The 18,838-nt window shown below is 38.7% G+C and overlaps 2 protein-coding genes across 2 annotated transcripts; both read left to right on the top strand.

The window, feature by feature from the left end:
* Nucleotides 1-375: 375 nt before the first annotated feature.
* LOC134187920 (uncharacterized) lies at nt 376-7,407 on the top strand. The gene is made up of 19 exons (XM_062656096.1): nt 376-417; nt 508-579; nt 1,971-2,030; nt 2,100-2,186; nt 2,243-2,314; nt 2,758-2,832; nt 2,891-2,965; nt 3,034-3,105; nt 3,173-3,247; nt 3,300-3,371; nt 3,429-3,500; nt 3,563-3,631; nt 4,260-4,331; nt 4,397-4,468; nt 4,520-4,588; nt 4,645-4,701; nt 4,765-4,979; nt 5,190-6,923; nt 6,986-7,407. The coding sequence occupies exons 7-19, from the start codon at nt 2,892-2,894 to the stop codon at nt 7,180-7,182; spliced, it is 2,850 nt and encodes a 949-aa protein (XP_062512080.1). The 5' UTR covers nt 376-417; nt 508-579; nt 1,971-2,030; nt 2,100-2,186; nt 2,243-2,314; nt 2,758-2,832; nt 2,891; the 3' UTR covers nt 7,183-7,407.
* Nucleotides 7,408-17,203: 9,796 nt separating this feature from the next.
* Nucleotides 17,204-18,834, top strand: LOC134187959 (uncharacterized). Its single transcript, XM_062656140.1, has one exon. The coding sequence runs from the start codon at nt 17,230-17,232 to the stop codon at nt 18,604-18,606; it is 1,377 nt and encodes a 458-aa protein (XP_062512124.1). The 5' UTR covers nt 17,204-17,229; the 3' UTR covers nt 18,607-18,834.
* Nucleotides 18,835-18,838: the final 4 nt, after the last annotated feature.

Below are 18,838 nucleotides of genomic sequence, written 5' to 3'. Positions count from 1 at the left end.
TGCATGTACTCTAGAAATATGAGCATTAGAAACTTCTGGTGTATTTAGAGAAGCTATACATATGCAAAAACCAATACAGTCAAATGCGCATAAAAGAAAAATATACGGGCAGCAGTTCCTGTTCCATTGTCGATTTCATCAGTCTGGCATGCGTTCTCCAACTGTTGCTATTATGCTGACAGTCATAGGGCTTATTACTGACGTACCAAAGGCTCGCTGTACTGCGCAATCAACAAGCTATTCGCTGCGCACTCTCTCTTCGCAGCAAACGCAAAATTGGCCACGGAATTGGACTGAGAAGGCATGCAATGTTTGCGACTGCAATTTCTCAACCAGAACTGTAGATTGCAGCTACAGAAACTTCAGCAACGGCCTGCCATCTAGCCACAAGTTTCCTACGCAGGACGTTCTTGAATTGTAAGACACGGTAGTCGTTGTTTACTCATCTAGCACGTATCCGGAAACTTTTAACATGACTAAGTATGTCTCTTGTTTTTTCTACTACAGCAAATTTGAACATTGCAGCGTTCTATACATCACCAGCGACTACTTCTTGGCATTTCCTAGCCTTCAAGTCATGTAATATGTCATTAATGGTTAAATACGTTGTTGTCAAAATTTGCTGTCTTAGATTACTAGAGGATGCTATTATTCTTACAAACGGTTGCAAACATGCATACGTCATTTGCGCGAGTTTACTGCTTTGGCAATTGGCTAAACGTAACATCTTTATATTGTGGTTTTAAGAAAAACGCTTGTTGATCTATTATGATAGTATATGGAAAGCGGAAACATTTTGTCGAGGTTATCCTGAAACAAAATCGCTGCTACTGCGGAAAGATGTTGAGATTATCCTCAAACAAAACCGATGCAACTCTTATCTTATCTCAGGCTTTATTAACACTAAAACAGAGTCAACAAGAACTCAAAAATAGAAAGATAATATAGTTGACTCCACTCTTACAGGCGAAAGTAAGAGATGTTTGAATTGGTCTAATTAATTAACGAAGGAATTTGATTCATTGCAATGCAAAAATTCCACTGGAAATCCGGCTAATTGAAGACAAACAAAGCGAAGCTCATGAACAAACAGACCATATTCTGGAAGAAGATTTAGCAAGAATATCTGTGCTTGTATTTCTCAAACAACAGACTTTCCTTCGTTTCTGCAATGAGAAAACACTGTAGTCATCAAATCGAAATAGAAGCCGTAAGAATTTGTTTATGCTGGCTCTCACTTTACTTTGAGGAAGAGAGATAAACAAAATTTTAGTAAACTTATTTTGTGACAAATGAGAAGCTTGCCGCATGGATAAAAGCAATTAATCTACACCTGTTATTGTCAAAATCGTTGAGATTTGCTATTGTCACAATTCTAGAATAGAAATTTTTACATTCCATGTACAATATCGCACTAGAGTACGTAAAGAAGGTAAAGCAGAAAATGAATGTCTATAGTTGCTGAGACTTCGCGCACACGGACGTTAGATATGAGCGTATACTTGGACTTAACTCAAGACGTCAGTGGTTTGTTACAGAATATCAGTATACGTACACCATTAGTTAAACGATCCTCGCTAGCTAGAGTTCTCACCGCTCCTTCGGTCTTCTTCTCCGTCTCTGAGCTCTTCTGACACCAGTGCCTCTTGACTTTCTCCTGAATTGACTCTCCGTCTCTCCCCAATTCGTTAATATGCCGGTACTTCAGTCAATCCGTTTGTCGCGTGCCTCTGTCATTCAATTACCCAATCAGTAACTCGCAACGTGGGAATAGCCCCACCTATATTCAAGTGATCCGTGACATACACGAAGTTTATATATTCTCATGATTTTAACTCTTATCTAACTTTACCTATAAATTATAATTATAGAAGTTTGTGTTATTGTATTATTAAATATGATTATAAAATAGTTCAAACAATAGTTATTGCTGTTCCCTCCTGCAATTGACAATTATTTTACTTTTTCAGAAAAGGAGGTTACAACCAGATTTCTAGTCCATTCTTGCTACCTCGAGGAGTTATCAAAGTGTAAGTAAAACTGTACTTACCAATATGTGCTAATATTGTACGCGTTTCTATTAAATTAATGTATTTTAGCCATCTAAATGACAATAGCATTAAATCAGTGACAGATTTCTTCCAAAGGAATGGGTCCACTTTGTCTGATTATAACATACAAGAGTTGTGAGTTTATTCTGTTATATATAACAAACAAATGACTAAATGATATTATTTTATAGATATCTGACTCGAAATCGAATTCATACTATCAAGTCTGGTGACTTCTCAAATTTGCCACACTTGCGCCGTTTGTAAGTAGATCAATACTCCATTAATACAATACAAATGTAACCTTCTATGTCAAATTTGTTATACGTAGGAAACTAAAAGAAATTGTTGTAAACCTTCGCATTGAAAGTGGAGCCATTACTGACCTTCCTAAGCTTTCGTTACTGTTAGTGTCATTGACATTGGCAAGCTTGCTTGCTTCTGATTGTGCATGTACGGCTGTGTGCGTGCGTGCGTGCGTACGTGCGTTCATGCTTACGTGTGTGTGTGTGTGTGTGTGTGTGTGTGTGTGTGTGTGTGTGTGTGTGTGTGTTTGTGCGTGTGTGCTTGTGTGTGTGTGTGTGTGTGTGTGTGTGTGTGTGTGTGTGTGTGTGTGTGTGTGTTTGTGCGTGTATCTGTGTCTGAGTCTGTAATCGGTAAAATTGTGCGTATTTCTATCTCAATAATTATCGCAATTTAAACTTAGCGAACTACAGGGCAGCAATATAGATGCAAACTCTTTAAAGACGCTACGAAGGCTTGGATTTCGTAGTGGAGAGCTGTAAGACACCTTTTCACAGACCAATATGTATATTTTTGAATTAGTTAATTATTTCTAGGATGGTTAATCTTTACAGTAACATTCTACCTGAACTTCAAGAGGATTTTCTTATATTGCCGGCAGTCACTAAACTGTAAACCTAGTTATACATTTAATCTATTCAACGAATTGCTTATATGCAATCATTTCTTCAATTTTCAGAAAACTAGCACTTTGTGGCATAGAGCAAGTTCATCGCGGAGCATTCAGGCATCTTTCAAATTTGCAAAATTTGTAAGTCTTATAATTATTATTATATTACATGGCAATCATTTGCATTATATGACCATTGATTTGCAAGGGACATGTCAAAAAACAAAATAACTCAGTTTCCACCTGGAATCTTCAATCGCACGGAGAAATCATTTATTAAATTGTTTGAAAGTTTTGTAAATAAATATTTGCTAAAAAATAACCCATATATTTAGGGACTTGTCTTTCAACCTACTTACGTCGTTCAGCGGTGCTCTATTCAAGAAACAGCAACAAATATTATATCTGTAACATCATTTTGTGTTTATATTTAGCCAAATTTCCTAACATATGGTTTTTTATAGAAGTCTATTCCACAACCATTTGCACGAAATTGAAGACTCTCTATTTGAAACAGTCACCATGATATTTACTCTGTGATCATAATCATGCCAATTTGAAACAATACTGTAATATTGTATTTAATGTTATTGTTTAGTGATCTGTCTTTCAACTACTTGACGTCACTTCCTCGAAGCTTATCAAAACAGTACTTTTTGTCAAAAATGTTAGACATAGCTTTTGTATTAGATTTTATACGTTGACACTTTTATCTGGTACGTTTCTGTTGCTTTGTATAAAAGTTTGACATAAATATTAAATAGCTCACAGATTATGCAGACTTTTAAAACCTACATTATTTTGAATCTAAAAGTCTACATAAATTTATGTACACTTACTTATAGTTATGCTAATTTATATTTAGAGGTTCATATTTAGTTATTATTCTTATACAAACAGTAAAATGACTAATAAATGTGTTTACAAATATTTTTCTTGTTGTTCTATTTCCTTGACATAGTTTCTGTTAATCACAATTGTTGTAGCAGTGTGTTGCCAGTATTGTTATAATTAAAGCTATTGATATCAATGAAGTTGTTAGAAGATAACACTACGAAATAAAAAGGATTATTATGTGTTAAAACATAGTATATTATTCAATAATCGAAACTTAGTATCTTTTTGTGTTTGCCTGGTTACACCACAACTACATAACCTTTGTGCTGTAAATTTCACAATTTTTATAAAATTTAATGGTGTAGTCACACAATAATTTGAATGATGTCTTCCTAGTCAATTTGACTATTTACATATCTGTATTTCATATTAAGTCTAGTGTTTCTAATTATTTTTAGGTTCTTGGTCGGAAATCGTCTGAAAACAATTAGAAGTTACTCTTTTACGAACCTCGTTTTTCTTCGTGAATTGTATTGACATTAAACCAATTAGTTGCAATTTACTGCATTCTATTATATTGTATGAATGGTCACAGGTACCTCATGAGAAACAACTTGTCACACATTGAAGCAGAATCGTTTCACGATTTGAAATTACTCAGAAAATTGTGAGGAGCAATATGCCTTTAGTAACGTTATATAATATTTCAAATGTTTAGATATTTGATTGACAACAATCTAACATCTTTGCCTATCGAACTGTTTATGCCTTTGACCAATTGCACAATGTCAGTAACATGTAGTCTCTCAAATAATTCATTTTTGACATTTTCTTTGAATATAGATGGTTAAATTGCTGCATGTTGAAACGACTACCAAGAGTTAATGACAAAGTGAATATGTAAGATGAAGACACAACTACAACCATTTACTAGAAGTTTATGCTTGCAATATTTCACACTAGACAATGTGTAACAGAAGGAAATGGAGCTGTTATGGAAAATCTCAGTGAAGAAGCTGCATCTACTTACTCTCAATCAGGATTTACTTGCCATGAAACTGAAGCTGAAACGAATCCATACATTTACAATTGCAGCGAATGCCCTTCCGGAACAAATGCTACTAACACTAATGGCAAAATTGATGGTAAACTTGGCATTTGCAAATTTTGTCCAGCAGGTGATTGATAACACACACATACACACACACACACACACACGCACACGCACACGCGCGCGCGCACCCACATGCACAGGCACACACACACACACACACACACACACACACACACGAACACACACACACACACACACACACACACACACACACACACACACACACACACACCCACGACTCCAAAAGTGTACACGATTCCTTTCAATGCTCTAGGTGGCTGGTATCAAGACCAAGCTGGACAGAAAGAATGCAAAAAGTGTGTAGACGGTACTTATGTCCAACCGTTTAAGATACCAGGTCGAACTCCACTAGATTGCGCAGTTTGTCCGACGGGAACAAACACAAGAGTTCATGCAGGATTCAGAGCCTGTCCTTGTCTTGACGGTTACTACAGACTTGACAGATTCGGTCCGTGCTTTGCATGTAATGCCACATCTGAAGGACTTGCATGTCGAAATGACTTTCCTACAGTTATGAGTGGATACTGGTGGTCTTGGGAACACTCAAGTAATCAAGAGAAATTTGTGAATTTTGTCAGAGAAATTCAATTCAGAGATGACTCGTATAGCAATGAATCGGTTAGTTTTAAGGGAGACTTACCAATCGTCTATCGCTGTCCTCTGGCAAAGAGTTGTAATGGTGGCGTGACAGATGAAGAAATGTGTATGAAGGGATATTCCGGTCCGCTCTGTTCTCTCTGCGACAACGGATATTTCTTTTGGTCGAGCGAGTGCGTCACGTGTCCACCCGTTTGGCGTAGTTGTTTACAACTAGCGTCTATTGGGTTGCTCTTCGTGCTTTTTCTGTTTCTTCTCTTCAAGGTAGACAAGCTGGCAATGAGAGGTAAACAACAAGCGGCAACCGTTGTCGATCAGATCGCCTCCAAAGTCAAGATAATCGTAGGATTTGTTCAAGTTATGGCTGGCGTTCTTTCAGCTCTGCGCTATGTACCTTGGCCTGAGATTCTTCTTGCTGCCGGCGCTTGGTTAAAATCCATCGAACTGAACGTCATAGAAATAGCCACTCCATCTTGCCTTAGTTCGCGCTTACGCCTTAACGCGCTGCAAAAGACCGTCGTCAATCTGACGGGTCAATGTCTGCTTTTGCTATTGGTCTTCGCATACTACTGGATTCGTTATTGTGCCGTGCCGCATTGTTGCCCACGCTTGCGAAGTGACGACCGGAGTCGCTCTTTAGCCAGGAGGTCGTGCATGAGAAACAGCTGGTGGATTATGTTTCTCTGTTATCCATCTGCAACGGCTCAGATTATGTCCACTCTACCATACAAAGTGTGGACATGCCATCAGATTTGTCATTACCGTGGTCAGCAGGACTGTCCTTGGTACTTAAAGGTCGACATGAGTATACAATGCGATTACTCATCACAAGGAAACCACAGAGTTCTCTTTCTAATTTGCTGGTCTATGTCTGTCTACGTACTGGTTTTACCTCTACTGCTGCTGTTTGGTCTTTATAAAAGGCACAAAATTCCAAGTGATAATTCGAATGATAATGACGAATTTATTCCTCTCCGCAATAGACGAAATAGTGCTAAAGATGACATTTTCAGCTCACTACAGTTTTTGGATGAGAACTACGAAGCAAAGTTTTGGTTTTGGGAATTATTAGAAATCGCTAGAAAATTTCTTCTTACATGTGGAATCCAATACTTCGGTGGCAAAAGTCTTTCCGGCGTTGCCATAGCAGCAATGATTGCTAACATTTTTCTCGTTCTTCACGCGCACTTCAAACCAATTAAGCGAAAATCAGAGCAGCTGCTGCAGCTTCTCTCTCTTATGGTCATTTCTCTCAGTCTCATGCTTGGAACTCTAATTGCTCTCCAAGATGCGACCTCTAACATTCTCGCTGTAGAAGATGCTTATGATCGCAAAGTGTTCTCTATTGTCGTCATGCTTGTCAACGGTCTCTTTGTTTTATTTCTGATAGGTTAATATTTTATATTAATCAATTTGTTTATGCATCTTTAGTATAATTTCTGTCTCTTCCAGGGCGTTTGGTATTTTGTGGCTATAAAGCCATGAAGACTGTTCGTGAAAGCGAAGGTAGTTGCAAACTACTTCCATGGCTCATACATTTCTTTGTCGATGAGGAGGCTTACACCGAAACGCGTGTGAGCACACAATCATTCGAGCAGCATTGCAATGAAATGTCTGCTTTTGCAGATGATGAGTTGGAAGATCCATGAGAGTATACTACTTGTTCATTGAATAACATTGATTTCTCTCTCTAACTATATTAGAATCGCAGCTTCTTAGCTTCTTTGATTTTCGTCCGTGCACATAGGAGTACGTTGGCAATAGATTAATTATGAAGCACTCTTAGGCATTCTTTAGAGGCAATTGCTATTAGATGATTGTATGCACCATGTTATCTAAGTCAAACACAATTGAAAAATAACAACTTGAATTACAACCAGCTAACGTGTACTATTTGGTGTTCCGTGATTCTCAAACGTAGAAAGATATTTCAAATCTATACTTTTACGATAAGAGTTATCCTAAATAGTGTGCCTTGAATTTTCTCAGGGGCGCCTACTAGTACGAAACCATGATCCAAAATATACGCCCTTGGTACTACAGATTCTTAAAGTTAGGAAAGTGTAACAATTTAGACTTTCCTGTACATAAGTGACAAATGATATAATCCCCCAGGCACATCCATGACTTCTACCCTATTCTCTATAGCCACACTCTAGAAAGGCACATAGTACATAATGTTATAATAAGAGCCCCTGCCATTCTAGTGATAATACTGCAGCAATTCCGCTGTAGTTCTCTAGACAACGGACAAGTAACGGAGCAGCCTCTACCAAAGCCTGCTAGCGCAAACGCTCTTTGCATAGTCACAACCAAATATTAAAACGTGCTAAAAGACGGATACCAGGCCCAACATTTTCTTGCAGAAAGCTTAAGGTTTCGCTCGCCACAAAAGCAGAGAAGGAGGTGTTCAGATGATTGCCCGTATGTGCCACAAAGTGTTACTTCGTGTTTTTGTTAGAATGTAAATAATCTAATTTAATAACAATGCCAAGTGCTTCTAACGGACAGAAACTAATGCTAGAGTTGAACTAATTCAATTAGAGTCTAATTTTGATTTTAGGAGTCACATTCGTGATAAGTTTGGGGTCCCAGTTTGGTTTTATCAATAAATCCCAACTTGTAACAATATTTTCAAAATCCTTACCTTGAACAGTGCGGAGGTATCGGTCTTCGTTGCTAACTAGCAATGAGTTACTCTGACGGCACATACGGGTACTAAAAATGCCCACGCAGACAATTTCAGTGCTTTTTCTGTATAAATGCACTTGTCAACCTCCCTGTTCACTCCCACTTGCTCTAGTTATATATTAATGGTAGTGGCCGTACCCGTATACGTAGTATCTATAGTAGACGTATTGGTACACTAGAGATTTTTTTATTGTGATCTTAATTATAATTTTTATTAATTTTTAATAATTGATATTATTATAATTTTATTTTTAATCATAATAATGGAGATTATAGTATAATTTAGGTATACCTTGTTTCTTGTAGCAGGTCTACAACCTTGGAATATAGTTTTGAATGATACTAGCTAAAAACACAATGTAAGACAACCAGACGACAGAACTACAGAGGACTTTCGAATTTCAGTTAAGTTTCTAGAGAAATGAGATTAGTCACATGTCGTAACATATTGGGCGTACAGTAGTCTAGCTGTAGTGTAAAGTCGGTGTCTAGCGAGAACACCTTGTGTCAATTAGCAGCTCACTGTACACTCGGCAGTTTAATTTAGTTCCTCGTATTGTATCTTGCGTCTAAATCACTTGTAGCAAATAAAACTTTAGCATTATGATAACTTATTAGACATCTAACTTGTTTCCATTTTGGTCATTAGTAACACATGCAAATGAGGAATTACCATTAACATTTATAGACTAAGTATAGCTAGGAACAACTTTGTGTAAGAATCGAGTAATGTTGGGATTGGTTACTCTCTATAAATTCAAGTCTTGTGCAGGAGGTGAGTATATTTACTGTTGACCACCACAAAAGAGAGCATACAATATACTTGAGCGGTGAATGAGTTTGCTATAACACTCGCACGCTTTCTGTTGATCTACGTTTCCTTTTTTTGTTCCAACCAGTCAGCTGTGAGAAAAGTCTCTCTTCCATCTTCGTGAATGCTCTGTAATCCACAAGACGAAGGTCACCTTCCGATGGGCATGAGTTTTATGACTTGTACGTGAAAATCGCAAGAGCAAAAACTGTCCGACTGCGACAACAGTGATCTGAGCTACGGAGGCGTAACGAACTTCGACATCAACAGCAACCATTCGCAAGACCGAGGCTACGATTTGGTCATTCCGTTTGTGAGTTCCTATCCTAAATTGCCTTAATGTTTGTCAATAACAGTCCATAGCTACGAAAACATTTCTGACGTGTTATCATACATATCTAATGTTGGTGCATTCGCTACAGACAACAAAATCATTTTTGGCGACGGACAAGCAAAAAATCCATCGAATGGTCAAGGACCTACCTCTATATCTTACGACGTCAAATTCAGCGTGTATTGCATTGCAGCCATGCCGTCTAATCGATCAGCATCTGAATACATGTTGGACAATGGCACAACGGAGTAACTTCCATCCGCCTGGTTCTTTGTGGATCCGGATTCAGACGCCTTCTCACCTTTGGGGTTGAGTTTCGTGGTTTGTACAGTGTTGTTACGCCTCATAGACTTCTCTGGTCGCATGTGAAGATATGCAATTTACGTACGGGGGATCGGTGAATATGGAGCCATCTCGTGCAGAGGTGATCTATGAAAGGTATTATGAAATGCTATATACGTAACTTTTAGCAATCCATACTTAAAACCTCCTGTTTGCATGTATTAAAATTGCCACACTCACCGAACTGTTGTCAAACCATCCATAGCTGGAGTGTATCTAACAAGATATTCTAATGATTCTACACCCATTCCGTGGATGCCAACAGGACCACATCCAATCTTTTCTAGCCAACTAGTGGCAATGTTTTGCATCGGCGAAATCCCCTCTCAAAACTCTTTGAAAATGCCAGATCAATTTTCGGATGTTTCGTCATACATTCGTCTTCCATCGTTTTGGACGGTTTTGGACGGTATTCAATGCGGACTTCGACGACAATCTAGCAATGGGTGCGTCTCTGATGGTGTGCACGTGGAACGCGACAGATTACGCATTGGTCCGATGCGACAACTCGGAGCAGAGCTACGGGGAGTGGCCAACATGGAAATACGGAATGCAGAGCTGGAAGTCTTCGGAACGGTTCTTACAGTGTCCTTGATCAAAACATACGCTAAAGTGCCTCACTGCTTTCTCTCACTTAACCAACTGAGAGACTACCCAACGATGTTGAACGTGTATAGTAATGTGACAGAGATTCAGTTTCTTTCCTTTGTTATGTCGACGACACAATCATCCAGTGGAACGGAATCGGGCACGTTATCCAATCCAGGTTTACCTTGCTGTGTATTGGCGCGATGGCATGGGCTACTTGAAATCGGCTGAGTGAAATCGGAAGTGGAACTTTAACATGAGCAGCTGCAAAGATACCGTAAGCTGAGACCCGCAATGGACTCATTTGCAATAGAATAATTCTGTAGCGCGCAGAGATGCAGATTGATGTACGGTATAGTAAGTATTCGTGTACTGTTGCCAGCACTGCAGCATGCACTGGCTATACTAGAACACGTGAATATTACACTGCTATCTCACAGAAGTACATTTGCATTGTGTAATGCGAGCACGATTTTATATAACAACAATAAAAGCGAATATTATTTGTACTCTATAACATCCGTCGATCTTGTCTAAAGGTTTACTGCATATGTTTATTACAATGTCCCACGCTGTGTGTCAAATGTTACACTTAATTAATACAGAGGTTACACTTTGTAATAAAGCTTGACGTGCGCGGGCTGATACCAAGATCTTTAAAGGACGTGTTACTGATTTCCCGGATGTTCCGCGGCAACGTCTAAGCGGCAATCAAACTTAGAGCATTTTGGACTAGAGTTATGACGATAATGTACATAATTGAACGCTGGATCTGCGCCTGTACAGTATCTGTTAGATTCTCAGGCTTGCCATACAGTGACTAGTTTACTGAAATCAGACTTTTTCAAAGAAACAAGAAGTCAAATCATTTCCTTCATAATACTGTTCGTTAACAATCAAACCAGATGTTACACAATGTTACAACACCACCAGAAGACATCTCTACTCAAGCTGACATTTGTAATGTGGTCAGAGTGCTCGATAGGCCGAGATCTAGAGTACAAAGAAAAAAGAGAGCATCAAAGAAGAAGTTCTTATATATAGCAGTGTTGCCACAAAGCCGTGTCCGCTGCCAATTGATTTATTAATGTTAATAGTGACACAGTCTAATTAACGAAGTCCAAACTCAGAATTGACCTAGGTCGAGCACGTATAGACTGCATGTTATATATAAACGCGAGGGGCCTTAATTAAAATCTGATCATGCAATAATTGCAAACAAATTCTATAATTAGACAGCGTAACATTTACGTCTGTACATCTGCGGCCCTGCACTGTCCAATTTAGCCATAAATGTTATGTACAATTAAATAAGTGTAGTCCCATTTATCGGACGGTAGTTAGGGGACAATGACCCGACAGTGTCCGAACACGGGATTATGTGTTTCCACGACAATTACTCGGGCTGAGGTAGGCCCAGGAAACACGGGCACGGCTCACTTCAATTCCACGTCAGCCTCTGTTTTAATATAGCTCCGATCATTATTGACTAGCGCGCGCATGCTGTATGGCGGAAGGTCTTGAACTAATCTCAAGTGTTTTCAAGTAACTTTAGTCATGCCATCCAGATGATTCTAAGTGCTCTAACAGCGAGGTAAAGAGATTCTTGGCCAACTAGAGAAATACCCAAACACGTGTCATGCATGCTAATACGGCGCTAATTCACACAGCCTCCGTTAGCAGCCATAGTACCATCTGCTGATGAATACGTAAATGTACAAATGGCAGGAGCGGGGAGTTGCATGCAGGTTATAAGGTCTTGGTTGTGCATCCTTGCTCGGTTAATTCATTTAGAGACACTGCATGCACTTGCTTTCAATACACCGCTTAACACTCACCATGCAAGCAGGTCACGTTTACTATAGCGCTCACTATGCAAGCAGGTGACGCTTCCTATAGCGCACGCTAGATCCGACCAGTTACTATTGCTCTTCCTCTGAGATGGCCATTCTCCTATCCGCCTTTAACTTCGCCACACTAAACTTGCTTGGAAGCTATATAGTTATTACGACTCTAATCCTTACAGATTTTATTACCGCTGATCCGCTGATATTTTAGATTCGAGTCAATGGTCAACAGTCTGATGACATTTCCTGCCTCGTCAACCATCTATTCTACGCCGTAAAATATCACACAGTTGTGGGTCTGCTTTCGTAACTTTGAACTGTTGTTTGGTCTAGGTAAGCAAACTTTCCCAAGACGTCAAGGTGTGTGGCCTTACCTAGACCTATATAACAAATGCTAATTGCTTAATACATATGTAGCAATCGTTGACATCTAGAGTTTTTCATCGTCACAGCAATAACATATAGTTACATTTTTGTATATTTAATATTCGTAGTCTTTAATGACAGCATTTAGTGACGTCAGTGGACTTGTCTGGATTTTCAATCCGGGGAATGACGAGAGCTGAGAGAGGCTGGGTCGAGACTAGACAGTTGTATGACCATGCAGTTCACAATCCGGAACAAAAGCTGATATCTTATCCCCTGCCATCTAGAAACACGTGGACAAACTGTGCTTGTATGTGCACGGGCGTCACCTGTAGGGGCTGCTAGAAACGCGGAAGGGATAGCGGAATTAATACGAAATGAGGGCCCGTATATTTGTGTATCCCAGACGTAGAAATTACATGTTCAAGTATATAATTGTGCGTAATACGTACGTTCGTGTATGTAATGGATACAGCTTGCGGCTACGCTGTGCAATCACTTCTGAAATGGTTATGTACACGTTTCATACCTGTATGGCACTGTGCAATCTACGTTTTTATTGCAGATAACAACTACCCGTCCCCTGCCAAAGTTGACAAATCCCAAAAGTCAAACTCAGTGTCAAATCGCAAACTAGTGCAAATCATACGTGCGTTAAACTGAAATAAGCGAACTGAAAGCTGTTGCAGTAAGTTACTGACTGCCCTACTAAAACTTATTCTGCTCTTGGCTGTGGTCTTGGACGCTATAGCCTTCAAAGTGGCAAGACTGGAAGACGTCCACAAACTAAAAGACTCCACTATTATTGGATAGAAGTAACCTCCTGCCGCATTGACTTCGCTGTCGTGTCGATGGTCTTTCTCTTCTTCATCAGCCATTGCAGCGGCTCCAGCAGAAATGGCGGATTTAGCGACGTACGCCGACTGCATCGTGTTTCTTATCGAAACGTCAAAATAACCTGGTCGTCCATCAGCGAAATCTGGATGAAAGATATCTCCAGGGCGGCTATTGCTGTCTGGACCACAACGTTGCTCGAGCTGAGCGCCTTCGTTATCCACAAGTAATGCGTGATATATGATGTCCGTCAGTGCATCGTGGCGTTTAGAACGTAAAGAACCGTGATCACATCCAAGAAGATGGTCGCCAAAGCAATAATAATATAATTATAATATATAATTATATATATTATATATATATATATATATATTATATCATATAATATATAATATTATATAATATATAATATTATATATTATATATTATATAATATATAATATTATATAATTACATATTATATAATATTATATAATATTATATTAAATAATTATATAATTATAATTATATAATATAATTATATCATTATATTATATAATATAATTACATTATATAATATAATTATATTATATAATATATACATAATAATATACTAATATATATAATCATATAATTATATAATAATATAATTTATATATATTATATATTATATATATATATATATATATATATATATATATATATATATATATATATATATATATATGATGGCATGTCCACTGATATAAGTGATGACTCTCTTTAGTGTTCTCTGTGTCTCTGGTGGGATTTAACACCTGCTTTTGAACGGCATTCCTTTCCACAAGATTGACAAACAAGTATATATATACATATATATATATATATATATATATATATATATATATATATATATATATATATATATATATATAGAAATGGATATATATATATTTAATATATAAAGCTCAAATTGTCTGTCCATGTGTGTGTGTGTATGTATGTTCGCGTTTGGCGGCCACGTCTTTTGTCCGTTTGCAACCGAAATCGGCACGCACACTCGGCACGCACAGAGGAAGGTTTGCGTAAAAAATTAAAAAATAATGCACCGGGTCTCCTCTCGAGGGATCGACCTACGCGTAAAATTTCTCGACGACGCAAACGCTACACATTGCAGTTCATTCGAACACACGCCCGCACCAGTCCCGTATAGACCCTATGCATCGCCGTCCTTCGCAAAGATTCGAGCGATCGAATATCTCTTGCCGACGAAACCTACTCTTCTATCGCTTGCGTTTCTCTCCAAATTCTGATCGCATTTCACCGAATCCAACCTACACGTTTTCTGCAGCAAGCGCTACACGGGGAGTGTGTCGATTTCTATCAAAACAAGCGTGAAGAACAAGATTCGAATTCATTCAGAATATCCGAGAACTCGCAACAAAAATGCACGTGACGTGTCCACAGACCTATCTTTACACTACAGTATCTTGCCCGTACAAAAGACGGGCCAGGTATACTAGTACTATATATAGCTTAAAGTGTCTGTCTGTCTGTGTGTGTGTGTGTGTGTTCGCGTTTGGGGGCCACGTCTTTTGTCCGTTTGCAACCGAAATCGGTACGCACACTCGGTACGCACAGAGGATGGTTTGCGTAAAAAAAATAAAAAATTATGCACCGGGTCCCCTCTCGAGGGGTCGATCTCCGCGTAAAATTTCTAGATGACGCAAACGCTACACATTCCGGTTCATTCGAACACACGCCCACACCAGTCCTGTGTAGACTGTATGCATCGTCGTCCTTCGCAAAGCTTCGAGCAATCGAATATCTCTTGCCGACGAAACTTACTCTTCTAGCGCTTTCGTTTCTCTCCAAATTCTGGTTGCATTTGCACCGAATCCAACCTACACGTTTTCTGCAGCAAGCGCTACACGCGGAGTGTGTCGATTTCTATCGAAACAAGCGCGAAAAGCAAGATTCGAATTCAGTCAGCACATCCGGGACCTCGCAACAAAGATTGCACGTGACGTGTCCACAGACCTATCTTTACACTACAGTCTTGCCCGTACGAAGGACGGGCCATGGATCCTAGTATATAATAAATTCATTTCTGGACTTGTAGAAAAGAATACAAATGAACGGATTGTTTGCTTTCATTGAATGACACGATAAATTTTTTGCTATCCTCTCATTGGTCAGACTGTTTGTAGAGTTAGTGAGTATGTGCTACAAACAGGATAATGAAGAACTGAATTTTATATTGTATTGTCTGTGTATAAGTTCTTAGAAAGTCTGAAACAGTTCTTATGATAAATCTATTGTCTCATATATTGCAGTAATGTTAACTAAATAGAAAAGAGTAGTCACGCAACTACAAAAAAATCACTGATATTGATCGTCATGTCCTCGTAAACTTACTGCAAATTTTTTAAATTTAAATATTTAATTATTCAAAATTTGTTTTCCATCTATTAGTGCTTACTTAATCTAAAATAACAATAAATAGTCTTTCTGCCATAAGTTTCGCGTGATGTAGAATTTTTAATCAAAAACGTAGTTTATACTACAATCAAGAAAACGTTCTTTGCTATTGTTACAGGGGTACTGTACTGTCGTTTCTATAAGACTCTGACAGTCAAATTTAAACATTCGTTAAACATTATGTGCTCTAATCGGTAAAATCATTCTCTTTCAATTTTAGTCAGTAGAACATTGGTTTTACATAAATATCCAAAAATGTTAATTCAGATGGAAAGTGTCTTGTTGGTAAATAAATTTTGTATTTTCTTATCAAATTTTCTGTTTTTAGGAATGCTGCCAGCAATCAGAGCAGAATGGAAATTTGGTGATCTATAAATTTTAGGCGTCATGAGGCCTGCATTGTACAAATGACAATATATTTTGTTATCAGAATGAAGTGATCTATGTGTTCGCCTCGTCTTTCTATATTGCCAACAAATCCAGTTTTCTAGAGACTAATCATCAAAAATGATTAGTAGACAGCCAATAGTGACGGGCATTGCTATCAGCAGTTATCGTGAATACACGCATGATGCACAAAACACTAATCAAACGTGTAAAATCCTGATTGAAGAATAAAGGGGTTGTTTTCTTCGAGTGGCGAATGTCTCCAGCCTGTTTTTCCCGCCGCTGGTGGAGATGACCGGCTGGCCTCTCGAGCTTAGATTGAAGCATGATCATGCACAGTCTAGATTAACACATGAAAACTGTGTGTCAATTTAATTAAGCAAGTAATATATTCAAATTTTTCTAGTTTGCATGCGTGCCTGCTGTTTGCCACTATTACATATATATATATATATATATATATATATATATATATATATATATATATATATATATATATATATATATATATATATATATATATATATATATATATATATATATATATATATATCGACCTTGACTTCTCTGCACTATGTTTCTAGCATCACTACGAGACTTTAACTAAACAAATCAATCAGAAGATGGCCGCTCTGGTAATCACCATTTCGTTGACTTTCCTGGTAAGTCAAGCATTCAACGGCGTTTACTCTAGCCGTGACTACTGTTTGCATTCATAGAAATGGAAGCAAGTCCATTGTCAACGGTCACGTGATACCTTCTGTCTAGTTTAGCAAAACAATACGAATGCATCACATAGTTGTGTGTAGCGTTCTTCTGTTCTATCCGTCGTTTGCTTTAGGTCAACAGACAGGCCATGCATGAGTAGCCCAGTGCAGGAGATCTTCTCGTGTTGCCGTTCCCGTATGATACGAAACCGTCAGCTGGAGATGAGGGTACCCACAAGTATACATAGGCGTTCCCACTCTAATATTTCTTTGGAATACATTCTCATCACCTATCATTTCTGTTTCTATTGACCGTAGTAACGCCCGAAGTCACTGTGCTGAGGATCATTATGAGAGTTTACCAGTTTCTCTCTCTATCCGTCCTTCTGGCACTTTGCAGCCAACTTGCTCCAGCGGAAGAACTGTCACTGCAGTCGTCTTGGCTTGTCTCAAATCCACACAGAGAGATCGATAAACCTATGGGAATGACTTTTATGACTTGCACATGGATATCAAGCAGCCAGTCGTTTGCCAACTGCAAGAGTAGCGATTTGAGCTACGGAGGCGTTACCAACTTCGACGTCGACAACAAAAATATCTTATTCGATGGCTACTGGTTGAAAATTCCGTATAAGACGTCATTTCGAGCTCAACCGTACTGTAGTGTAAATCGTCACTTTCTTACATTGAATACACGCGTGTCGGCGGTGGGAGGATTTTCAACTGAGTATAGTCTGACGCTAATGCGGGCACTGGGTGATGTAGCTGTAAGGTGGACTGAAAAAGACAGCTCTTACGATGTCAGGTTTAGCGTATATTGTTTATCTGACATGCCTGCTCACGGATTTCTATCGCAAGACAAATCGACTAATGTGGGAGTATCACTGCCATCTGCTTGGCTCTTCATAGATCCGGTTGCGGATTCTTCTGCGGCTCTGGGTATCAGTTTGCTACTATTCGGTCTATGGGATAATATCGCGGGTACTGTTACAACTGATTTTGAGGAAACGGCTACGTATGGATCTGTAGCAAATATGGAACTATCTCTTGCTAGGGTAGAGATCATAAACGGTCATGAAATGCTGTATATACCCTTTACGACTGCCTACGGTAGAGCTCCTTTATGCATGGCTAGGTCGTTTTTCCTTGGCATTCCGGGTTATATGCCAACTATGCCATCTGCTAATGGAGTTTATCTTACAAGATACCACCAATCGATCTATTATAATTGGTCTGGATCCGACGACACTATTGTAATATTTTGCGTTGGTGCCATGCAATATGAAGACTCGAGTGCAAGTTCAGGTCAATATTCAGACACAACTTCAATACCATACGTTGGTCTACCATCACACTGGACAGTGGTCAACTGGGATTATGACGGAGATCGGCCAATGGGTTTATCGCTCTTGGCCTGTACTTGGAGGTCGACGAATGAAAGTTTGATAGACTGTGACTCGAAGCAAAGCTATGGAGGAGTGGCCAACATGGATGTGCAAAATGCAGAACTCGATGATAGCGGATATGTTCTCACAGTCCCGTTTATTAAGTCATACGCTAAATTGCCTCACTGTTTTATGGGAGAAAATCAACTGGAAGACCAGTTTGTAGTGCTGCAAATACATATTTCCGTGACAATCGATTCGGTTTCACTCTATCGTCTTTCTGGAGACATTGACTCGAGTTTTACAATGTTGTGCTTCGGTGTGATGTCTTGGAACCACTAGGAGACTCAGTCTCAAGCCTTGATTGCTAAGAAAAGAAAAGACTGCGAATGGAACAATTATGCAGTTCCATTAATTCGTGACTTGTAATGCTGCTGTTGCTTATAGAGATGTATTGCCTTAATTAATTAAATACGACAACGTGCGTAATGCTTTTAAAATTCTGTAACTGTGTGTCGTTTACAATAGATCACGTTTGCTAATAAATATATGATATGGATGGATGCAGAAACTG

The sequence above is a fragment of the Corticium candelabrum genome, chromosome 12, assembly GCF_963422355.1.
Source record: "Corticium candelabrum chromosome 12, ooCorCand1.1, whole genome shotgun sequence".
NCBI classification, from domain to species: Eukaryota; Metazoa; Porifera; class Homoscleromorpha; order Homosclerophorida; family Plakinidae; genus Corticium; species Corticium candelabrum.
This window is presented reverse-complemented; position numbering and strand designations above follow the sequence as displayed.

Coding starts and splice junctions, on each gene's coding strand:
- LOC134187959 (XM_062656140.1), top strand. CDS start 17,230: ATGAGAGTTTACCAGTTTCTCTCTCTATCCGTCCTTCTGGCACTTTGC.
- LOC134187920 (XM_062656096.1), top strand. CDS start 2,892: ATGGTTAATCTTTACAGTAACATTCTACCTGAACTTCAAGAGGATTTT. Junction 4,469..4,519: donor TTGAAATTACTCAGAAAATT/GTGAGGAGCAAT, acceptor TCAAATGTTTAG/ATATTTGATTGACAACAATC. Junction 4,980..5,189: donor TTGCAAATTTTGTCCAGCAG/GTGATTGATAAC, acceptor TCAATGCTCTAG/GTGGCTGGTATCAAGACCAA.